The sequence below is a fragment of the Ascaphus truei genome, chromosome 20, assembly GCF_040206685.1.
Source record: "Ascaphus truei isolate aAscTru1 chromosome 20, aAscTru1.hap1, whole genome shotgun sequence".
In the NCBI taxonomy this organism is placed as follows: domain Eukaryota; kingdom Metazoa; phylum Chordata; class Amphibia; order Anura; family Ascaphidae; genus Ascaphus; species Ascaphus truei.
This window is the reverse complement of record NC_134502.1, coordinates 28667669-28679290: the sequence shown is the minus strand read 5'-3', so window position 1 is coordinate 28679290 and position 11622 is coordinate 28667669. Positions and strand designations below refer to the sequence as shown.

General features: G+C 45.4%; 1 protein-coding gene across 1 annotated transcript; it reads right to left on the bottom strand.

Moving 5' to 3' along the window:
• Positions 1–4193: 4193 nt before the first annotated feature.
• Positions 4194–10928, bottom strand: LOC142471073 (extracellular calcium-sensing receptor-like). Its single transcript, XM_075577870.1, has 6 exons — positions 10669–10928; positions 8750–9041; positions 6214–7044; positions 5626–5853; positions 5205–5328; positions 4194–5113 (listed from the first exon to the last, which is right to left on the bottom strand). Exons 1-6 carry the CDS (start codon positions 10926–10928, stop codon positions 4194–4196), a joined length of 2655 nt encoding a protein of 884 aa, XP_075433985.1.
• Positions 10929–11622: the final 694 nt, after the last annotated feature.

Here is an 11622-nt window from a genome sequence, read left to right as displayed (position 1 = left end):
AGTGTTTAGTACACTATTTTTTTTTTAATAATAATTATCACTTAATTAACTGTTTATTCTGAAGATTGATGCCCCTTTGGTTGTGTCTGTTTAGTGAAGTATACATTAGTGGACAAGTAGAGACATCCACGAAAGAAAAATATCATAACAGGAATAACCATTTCTGAGAAAACAAAACACAATAAATGCAAGAAAAATCCATTAGGAATAACAATACATAGGGGACTGATATCTTTTAAAACCCCACAACTTCGACAATTTATTGCAGGCTAGGAGCTTTCATTCCACACCACTACTGGAAAATGTTATGGACACTTTCTCAGGATAAGACAAACTGAGCCTTATTCTGTAAGGTGTGATGAGCGCAGATGAGCGCAGGAAAAGCCCTATTAACGTTAGTGGGGCTTTTCATGCAAATCACTGGCGCTAATCCCACTTTACAGAATAAGGGGCACAGTCAGTGATGTCTTCTTGTCTTAATGAGAATCTGCTGTACAAGAGAAGAGGCTGAAATTCTTTGAAAGAGCGTATGACGGACTTAATTTGAAGGGACTAAATAGTAGAGAAGGGCGGATCCGTTTCCCGGATTTTTACTGATGTAACCCCCAAAATTCATTTTGCGGTGTAAAATCCGGATTTGGGCGGTTTCAATCAATGCGCGGATCCATCAAAAATCCCGTGGCCGGATTTGTAGTATCCACCGGATTTGATTCTACCAATCCGTCCACGGGTTGCGGAGTCTGTGGACCTTATTGGGAATCCGATGCGCGGATCCAGCTGTCTGTTGGTGGATTCTTAAGAATCCGCCAACGGATGGCTGAATTCGTGGATTGGACTCTACAAATCCATCCACGGGTTATGTCCAGTGATGGAAATGTCATGTATCCACGCGGATTGAGACCGGCCAAATCCAGTTGCCGATTTAAAACCACGAAACGAGTTTTGGGTGGGAAAACGCAAAAAAAATAATCCAGGAAATGGATATGAGCAGATTCGCCCATCTGTAGTGGTGTCCATGGGAACGGGCATACTATATATGGACAAATCTATCAGTGCTAGGAAAAGCAAGTTTAGGGAACACAAGTATTCAATAACAACTGCACTCCAAGGCTGGGTTAGGAGTACCAGAAGATACACCGGTGGGAATAATATTTCATGGATGTCATTAACTCGGTAGGTTGACAGGCCAGATGGATCTCTCTGCCCGCAGTTTTCCGGTGGGTGGATTCATATCCTGGATACCCTCGCAGCAAGAGGTCCGCATGAATGTAACGAGTGACATTGCTTTCTGCCTCTGACTTTCTCTACGACCTTGCTTAAGCTTAACGGTCTATACCAACTGGGGAGTGGGGTAGGAGGGAAAGGGGGTGGAGAGCAGGGGGCATATGTATTGTCATAATATATGTATCCGCATGACCCCCCGTCCGGGCGTCCGTCCCCCCTCTGGCTTGGCGGCTGACTGCTCCCCTTTCTTGGTTCCCCAATGACTCGGGGCTTGCTCTTCGCACCCCCGTTCCCCGTGACTCGGAGCTCGCTCTTCGCGCCCCCATTCCCCGTGACTCGGGGCTCGCTCCCCCGTTCCCCGTGACTCGGGGCTCGCCCGTTCCCCCCGATGCACTCCCCCCCCGAAGCACTCCCCCCCCCATACGCATCTCCTTCCCCCCCCCGGGCGATCGCTTGGTCCACCGATGTGCCGCCCGGCTGACTGTGGCGCATGCAGGCGGCGGCAGGAAGCGCCCTGTGTAGGCCTGGGGCCTGTGTGTTCCTGTGTGTTCCTGTGTGGGCCTGGGGCCTGAGGCGCGAGGCTGCGCGGCTGAAATAGGTGAGTCACTAGCGCCATAAGCTGAGGCGGGACGCGCAGTGGTGTGACTTACCTGGGCGGGAGGAGGGGGAGATAGCGCCGGGGAGGTAAGGGAACGTTGGCGGCTGGGGTAGGAGGGCCGCACTTCCCCTCCGTCCGGAGCCTGGGGTAGGAGGGCCACGCTTCCCCTCCGTCCAGAGCCGGTGCAGGGCGGCGCACGTGATGGGGGGGACGGTGGGGGGACGGGACAGAGGGGGAGAGAGAGAGTGTGTGTGTGTGTCTCTCCCCTTTGGGCCGTCACTCCGCCTCAGGCCAATGAGAGGTGTGCGGGGGCGGCCGGCCCAAGGGAGCAATCTCATTGGCCTGTGGGACAGAGGCTATGCAGACAAACATTCAGTGCTTTCAAAAATATATAGTAGAGATACTACCTATTACGCACTTACATCCCGGGCAACGCCGGGTCTCTCAGCTAGTATGTATAATATAATAATATAATATAATAATATATATATGTATAATGTCTGGAATATTCTTAATGGGTAGTTGCCATTCATCTCTATAAATAACAGGAGAATAACGCCTAATGGAGTCCCAGCATTGGTATCCCAAACATGTAGCGTAATATCACATCCGCTGTAGATAATAGATTGAAAACATCCCGATGGGGGCAACTTCCGTGATACCAGATGCCCCTTGACATGTCCTCTCAGTCTTGCTTTTCCGACGTGTGCATCCATGGAGATCCAATCAGTAAACTGTAATACCTATGGGGTTGTGCTAATATTTTACTATTTATTAAATGTATTCCTTCTTAACTATTGTTCATTCAGGTTTTATTAATGATTGCCACGCTCTAGTGTCACTGCCTTCTTTTATTGGGCAATTGGCCCATCATGGGTTAGCTTTCGTGTTCACGTATTCTCTGCTCCCCTGCCTGCTTATTTATTCGCTCGTTCCCAGTAGTGGGTTTCTAACATTTTAATAACCGGTTCTTACCTTCACCTGTCCAAGGCGGTGGGTGGCGTCTCCCAGCATGCTCCACTTTCAAATCTTCTCAAAATAGCTGCGCGGCGTCGCGTTGCCATGACAACGAGATGCCACATAACGTCGTGACATCACGCAGCATGTCGTTGCCATAGCAACGGACGTAACGTGATGCGGTTACGTCATGTGGTGTTCCCATTGGCATGGCAACGCGGCACCATTTGACGCCGCGCAGCCATGTTGAAAAGATATGCACGGAAAAGATGCCGGAAATGCTGGTAGACGCATCCCACCGCCCACCGCCCGCCGCCCGCCGCCCGCCGCCCGTTCAGGTAAGAGAATTAAGCACCGGTTCGGCAAACTTGAGAAATTTTAGTAACAGGTTTGCACGAACCGGTGCGAAACCGGCTGAATCCCACCACTGCTCGTTCCCCCTCTCTGCGCTCGGCAGGTGTCCAGAAACGTGGCATGTCCTGTAGAATGCCGAATGCAGGTGTCCATGAGGCAGGACGTGTTCCCTAGAGTATCATTAAGGGATGGGGACTTGTTTGTCTGTACCTCTGGTTTGAGATTTGGTATCATTGTTTTCCTTTGCACTCCTCTTCAAGACAAATACAGGTATTCTGTTTTCGAGTTGTGATAACTAACCCCTTGGTGTGCTGCTTGTAGTTTCAATGTGTAATGTCCCAGTCACTTTAATTAGCCGATATAATGTATTTCTACTCAACAGGACAAGGAACTGGGGGATCTGACCATCCAACTGATAACCAGTTGAGTAAACCAAAATGGACAATCTGTCCAATAAACGGAGGGGCAGATCGTCTAAAAGTTATTTTGTAAACAATTAGATGTAGGACGTAGACTCGATCTTGTATTCTGAAACAAACTTGTTGTTTACATGGGATATGCGATGGAGGTTCCATCATACAAACTGAGACACAGACCCGGCAAAAGTATTTTTGTATAAATCGAATATACGATAGCGTCTCCATTGTATTCTTTGAAACACAGACTATGTACAGTAAGTACTGATGTATAACAAGAATACTACATCAATTACCCTCAAAAACATTATTATGTATAATTCATAAAGATACAATTTCTTCAAAGTACAGGTGTCCTCTAAGAAAGAGATACCAAGTAGAGGAGACCTGATGAAAGGTCCATATGGGACCTGTAACATTGTCTTTCCACTGTTCTTGGCTGTCACATTAAATGGAGAATTGCATTATGAACTTGTGAGTAGAGCTCTACTGTACATCTCTGTCCTAGAGGAGAACTGCACTTTGAAAAATTTTTTGACTACGTTGTGTTGGCTCCTCGCCTGAAACTGCATCCCCGCTCTTTCGAACTGTACTACATTCATAAATTTAACAATAGATTGTAAGTCCTGGCAATCATTGTTATATCAGGTCTTTTTGATCTGATTTTTGTCTTTCCCCATGAGATGTTCTCTCGAGTTTATGTCGGGTCGGAACAATATGATGAAACATTTGGGCACAAACATGCAGACCACCAGAGCCCAGCTGGAGGACAGGATGGCGAAGACCTCCATGGCCACGGTGTACTTTCCGCGTGCACTGAGGGAAGCTGGGATATAGGACACCCAGACACTGAGGAAGGCCAGCATGCTGAAGGTGATGAACTTGGCCTCGTTGAAGCTGTCTGGGAGCTGCCTGGCCAGGAAAGCAACGATGAAGCTGATGGTGGCCAGGAGGCCGAGGTATCCCAGCATGCACCAGAAGGCGATGGGAGAGCCCTCGTTACACTTAACAATGATGATCCCGATTTGGGTTTGAGTGTTGTATTCTGGGATGGGAGGGCAGAGCACCAGCCAAGAGATACACAAGAGGAATTGTATAAGGGAGCAGAGGATAATAATCATGTAGGACACCTTAGGGCTGGTCCACTTCCTCAGGCTGCTTCCTGGTTTGGTGGCCATGAAGGCAAAAACCACCATGATGGTTTTGGCCAAAATGCAAGAAACACAGAGGGCAAAGACCATGCCAAAAGCAGCCTGGCGCAGAAGACACTTCTCAGGTTGGGGGTAGCCAATGAAAGCCAAAGAACAGAGAAAACAGAGGGACAGGGACACCAGGAGAAGACAACTCAGAGAGTAGTTATTAGCTCTGACAATTGGAGTGTTCTTATACAAAATAAACAATCCTAAAACACAAACTGGGATCATGGAAGAGGTGACACTTGTAGCAACCAAGGTGGCACCCAATGACTCTTCATATGAGAGAAATTCAATGGTCTTTGGAAGGCATCTGTCCTTCTGTAAATTGGGCCACTTATCCCATGGACACTTGGAACAGTCAAGCGAGTCTGAAAGATAATGGTGAAAACAATATGATTATCCTGCATCTATTCTTCAGATCTCTTGCAAGACTCTATTGTGCTTCTGCAGTCGGCTCACCTGTCTTATTAGAGATCTCTCCTTGTGGACATGGAACACATTGAAAGCAACAGACAGGCTCCCCTCTTATAGCTGCCTTCCTAAAACCTGGAGGACAACTCTTACTGCAGACGGAGAGAGGAACCTGGGGGGAAATCCGTAATGGTCAAAGAAAAAACTTCAATTGTATTGGTTGTATTGGTTTGGTTGACTTGCTATATTAATATATCTGTTTTGGTTGGAAGGATCTGACTAAATGGACAATAGTCATACTGTGTATCTGAGTCAACATGTCCTAGTCAAGGTAGGGTGGCACAGGGTCAAACTGAATGACCATAGCTCCCTCTTTTTTTATTCTATGGGAGGTATGGACTCATTAGACTACAGTGTTTGCTCGCTAGATAACGATGCATATTGTGGAATACTTAAGCACGTGGTTTACCTGGCCAGTACCTGTAGCCCACTGCACAGCACTTGTGTTGACAGCAAAGATATTTCCATCAGTGACCGCGGTATCGTAGCTTCCCACCTTGACCTGTTTCATTGTTCCATCTGCACCCAGCTGCCAGTTCACAATATCGTAAGCTGCAGGTGGGTCTCCATTCTTATCAAAGAAGACTTCTCTCCCACTGCTCAGCCTCACATGTACGTTCTGGATGTAGTGTAACAGCTGTTGGGAAGAAGAAGATTGACCACCATTTAGGTTTGTACATTGAGAAAGAGTCTAGTAGTGTGAGAAGCAGTGTAAATAATAATTCTTCTTTGTGAATCAGTGACCCTTGAAACACACATTTCAAATGGCAGATTATTTACCTATTTGACCAAGAAAGTTTCCTTATTTTCATAGTCCATCTTGAGGACACAGACCCCGATTTTTCCATACCTTTTCCTATACTGTACAAAGCCTACAATCTTCTCCTTTCTATACCAATGATTATTCTTTAATGCCTGAATTCCTAAACATATCAAATAGAGTGTCTTTATAACATGGCACCATTTCTCTTTTCATTTTTTTAACCGAGTTTCTTACCTGCCATGGTTTGAAGTCCCGAATATCTGCACAACGTCCATTATAAAATGGTCCTCTCCCCTCCTGGCATGTTTGCAAATCGTGCAAAGATTTGGCTATGACATGAATGGAAGTATAGAAATTGTATGAAGCTCTTAAGCTGGACACATCATTGTAGATGTTCTGGACACTTTCTAGGTCCTCATTCCCTATACATATCTTTGCAGGATTATCCCATGAGCCGTTAAGGTTTTTCTGGTCCATGAATTTGCATCCAAAAGTTTCTTCCCAGAATATTTGAGCCCAAGTTTTCCCCGGGGTATTGAATGGATTTATACTGTTGAGATACCCTCTAAATTTTGGAATCATTGAGCTGTGGAGGGCAAAACCAATAGAGCCAGAGAGTATTGAAGAGTATTTGTCAACTGATAATATATTTGATATGGACCACGCTTCACTGGCTACAAAGATCTTCCCAGTAACTTTCTGCCTCAGCATCTCATCAAGAAGTGGAATAAGGTACACACTCGTAGAGAAGACAACCACAGACTTGGCCGTTGACTCTCTAATGACCTTGATGAGGTGTGGTGCGTTCTTATCAAGGCGGCTGAGCAGGATGAATTCTGTGAAGGCCACACAAGCTCCGGCCTTGAGAATCTCCTGCTTAATGACCTGGATGCCCTGTTGCCCATAGTCATTTCCTGAAGCCACCAGACCCACCCAGGTCCAGCCAAAATACAGCACCAGCTGGGCCAGTCCTTGGGACTGGAAGGCATCACTGGGGACAGTCCTGAAGAACGAAGGGAACTGTGTCCTATCACTCAAAAGGGAACTGGTCGAGAAGTGACTGATCTGTTGAGATAATGGTGCAGAAACACAGCTTCAACCTTTTTCTTCCAAACACTCAGTTATTTTAGATAATGCTAAACACAGAGGGCCATTTTGACTAAGAAGTCTTCTTCCATAAGACCCCTTCCGACCTGGGAAGACACCTTACTGTCCATTAAAGTACACTATTGAAAATAATAGGAGCTTTAGGGGTAAGCTCTCTGAACTCCAAAGTGACCTTCGGTCATTTTTGAGCGTTAATGGGAATTTCTGACAAAGAATGTCCCGGGTGACAGAATAGTGCCCTTTGTGTGTGTTTTAAGTTTTCATATAGAATAGTGCCCTTTGTGTGTGTTTTAAGTTTTCAAATAGGAATGATGACATTAAGTTGATGATAAAGAGTCAGTTGCATATTACATCCCGTTGCATCAGTTTATCAATGTATAAAGGTTCTTGGTATCAACTGTGCATTAGTTGTGGGAAATATTTTTGGTGAGAAATTAGGTGGGTTGGAGGAAAAGAGTTATTATAGAAGTAGGCATAATGGGAAGTGATTATAAGATCAGTTAAGACAGGAGTGATAGGATAAATTAGGAGAGGCGTTATAGAGTAAGGATTTAATATAGAATCATTTCATGATCAGGAGTAATGGGAAGCGATTATAAGATAAGTTAGGAGAGGCGTTACAGGGATTGCCCAACTCCAGTCCTCTAGAGCAACCAACAGGCCAGGTATTAGGGACATCCCTGCTTCAGCATAAGTTTCTCAATCAGTGGCTCAGTCATTTTGGTTAGATGATGGGCGGAGCTGTAGAGTTCTACTGAGTAGTTTTAGCAGTTGACATAATCGGAAGTGATAATAAGATTAGTTAAGAGAGCCTATGTGTCTCTTACCGGAGCGGCATCTCCTCCTGCAACGTTGTGGTGTTATGGGGACGCGTGGCAAAGAGCAATCCGAAATCCGTCCTGAGTTGTTACAAATCCAGACATGGATTAATCTGCGGGGGGATATCTCTTTCTGTCTCTCTGTGGATTAATCGGTGTGTGGATTCGTAAAAATCCATCCCGATTGTATCCAATGGCACCTTTGGATTAATCCGCACGGATTTTTATACTTACGAACCCATAGAAGGATGTTGGTGGACGGGACAGATTTTTTAGATTGTGATTTCTTTTTCATTACGGGGAATTCCCGGGAAAGGGATTTGGACTGGTTTGCTGGCTTACCCATCTTTAGGAGTTCTAGGGAGTGATTGTAGGATCAGATAGGTGAGGAATTAAATTGGTCATATTAAAGGATTTTTTTAGGACAAGATTTATAGGGAGCAGTTAAAGGATCAGTTAGGGGAGGACTTATAAGATCAGGTAGGGACGAAATTATAGGGAGCAGTTAAAGGATCAGTTAGGAGAGGATTTATAGGATCGGTTAGAGAAGGAATTGCTTCCTACAAGATTATAATGGGATGCATGTACTGTACAGTAGGTTAGCTTCTGTCATTTGTGGCGTTTTTCTCACTTCCTTCCAACTAAATCTACAAGGTCTGAGGTTCTGTTATAACCCGGCCAAAGAGATCAGTGCCAGATGACAGAAAGGTTAACAACCTGTTCCATACGTTTCACACAAGACTTGAACAACCCAAGTTAATACTTCTCTACACCATACAGTACATGTACATGTATAGCTATGCCTTTCAGAACCATGGAAAGTGCGGTATGAATTAAAGCCTTACCTGTGGGTATCTGTACAGACCAAGGATATGAGCCATGAGAATGGAGTAGGAAGACATTGAGTGACCAATGATGGCAGCCACAGGTGGCCCTTGCCGACAACAGTAATTGGGTATGGCCTGGTTCTGACCTGTTAGCACCCAGAGTGTTCCCTCTAGCTCTCTCTGAAGCACACCACAGGAGTCATAGACCTGGAAGCCCAAGGTGAGGTTGGGGAGGAGGTCTGAGTTTCTGTTGATCTCCTCTACTGCAAATCTCATGGCCTGGAACTGCTGGTAGTATTCAAAGCGGAACCTGGAGGTGGGGGGGGGGGGGGAGAAGAGCAGAAGTATCAATCCCAATTATATCATTTGACCCTCCACCATTGAAAAATGTTGGAGAAGGGATTTATCAAGAGCTGAGTTTCAAATGTGAAGCATTATGGGAGAGATGGGGACGTGCTAAGAGGAGCATCTATATATACAGTACCAGTCTGTAACCAGGGAAAGGAGAAGAGGGGGAGGAAGATTGAAAGGGACCAAAAGTTATCAATAGAAATGGAGGGACTGTGAGATATGGGGAAAGGGAAAAAGAGTGAGTTAAAATGAGTGATAAAGGGAGGGGAAGAGATGGGGAACAGGAAAGAGAGGGATAGAGGGAAGATTACAGAAGGGGATAGGATGAGAATGAAGTAGGGAGACAGAAAGAATGGAAAAGTGCGATTGAGGGAGTTAAGACGGAGATGAAGGAATGGAAGAAGCGTGTGATGGAGGGAGGCAAGTCAGATGTGAAAGGGTGGAAGAGGAGTGCGTTGGAGGGAGGCAAGATAGAGGTGTAAGATTGGAAGAAGAGTGCGATTGAGGAAGGCAAGATAGAGGTAGAAGAGTGGAAGAAGAGTGTGATGGAGGAAGGCAAGATAGAGGAGTAAGAGTGGAAGACGTGAGTAATGGAAGGAGGCAAGATAGAGGTGGAAGAGATGGGGAACAAGAAAGAGAGGGATAGAGGGAAGATTACAGAAGGGGATAGGATGAGAATGAAGTAGGGAGACAGAAAGAATGGAAGAGTGTGATGGAGGGAGGTAAGACGGAGATGAAGGAATGGAAGAAGAGTGTGATGGAGGGAGGCAAGTCAGATGTGAAAGGGTGGAAGAGGAGTGCGTTGGAGGGAGGCAAGATAGAGGTGTAAGATTGGAAGAGGAGTGTGATGGAGGGAGATAAGATAGAGGTGAAAGAGTGGAAGAGGAGTGGGATGAAGGAAGGCAAGATAGAGGTGGAAGAGGAGTGTGACTGAGGGAGATAAGATAGAGGGGAAAGAGTGGAAGGAGTGTGTAATGGAAGGATGCAAGATAGAGGTGGAAGAGAAGTGTGATGGAAGGAGGCAAGATAGAGGGGAAAGAGTGGAAGATGTGTGAGATGGAGGGAGGCAAGATAGAGGTGGAAGAGCAGTGTGATGCAGGGAGATAAGATAGAGGGGAAAGAGTGGAAGAGGAGTGTGATGCAGGGAGGCAGTACGGAGGTGAATCAAGAAAGAATAAACCATTTTCAACCTGTCCCTTTCTTATAGTATGTATCAAATCATTTTGTTCCATTTTTTTTGGGGGGGGGGAGTTACATGGTGCACAGATTATAATGAGATGTATCACATTCTGCGTCTCTCTGTGCCATTCTATTCCCCATTTATTTGCCCCAATAAACCCCCACATATGAACTGCCTCAGCTGTATGAGACCGGTCTCACACATACAACGGCGCTGCTCATAGAAACAGAGCGTGCGTCTAATTTCACTTTCCTCTACGTCGATACGCAGACCTCACAGCCATTTATATACAAGGTCCCGTATAGTGAAAGCAGAGGGCGGTGAAGGGCAGGTTTAAGCAGATTGAAAGAGATGGTAATAACAAGGGTGAATGTGATAAACCTACTTATAAATAGCGAAGCCTTACATGGTACAGACGTCCTGCGGAGGTGTCTCTGTGAATGTGAATTTGAGATACACTTTATCGACATGGAACGGGATCACGGCCCCTATTAGGAGATCTCCTGGCCCCAGGATCCCAGTATGGTGCAAGGCCGCCAGGCTGCCCCCGAAACAGCTGGAATAAGAGGTCGGAGCGAGGTAGGAGAGAACGAGGTCCCATAAAGACCAGTATAATCGGGAGATCAACCTGCGGCCAAGCGGAGAAACACAAGGTGAAATGGCCATCGTCACATCGTTACACTGTTATTATATCAGCTCTCTAATGGTCAAGGGATAGGTCATTTAGCAAAGGAAAATGCTGCGCTGTATAATGATGGCGAGTATCTATACACTGATAATGAACACGCCGCACTGTATAATGATGCAGAGTATCTATACACTAATAATGAACACGCTGCGCTGTATAATGATGCTGAGTATATATATATATTGATAATGAGAACGCTGCGCTGTATAAGGATGAGAGTATCTATACACTGATAATGAAATCATCATGGTGTATAATGATGCTGAGTATCTATACACTGATAATGATCATGCTGCGTTGTATAATGATGCAGAATATCGATACGCTGATAATGAACATGCCGCACTGTATAATGGTGCAGAGTATCTACACACTGATAATGAACACGCTGCGCTGTATAATGATACTGTGTCTATACACTGATAATGATCACGCTGCGCTGTATAATGTTGCTGAGTATCTGTACACTGATAATGAACATACTGTGCTGTATAATGATGCTGAGTATCTACACTCAGAGGAATTTTAAAGAGAAAAAATCCCTTTAAGATGCACTCAGCCTCCACTGAGTGAAAATAATATATTGTTTAATAGTATTGGTATAAAAACATACATAATATTTCAAACGTAATCGGCGCTTGAACAACAGCAGCTCCATTGAGAATAACATGG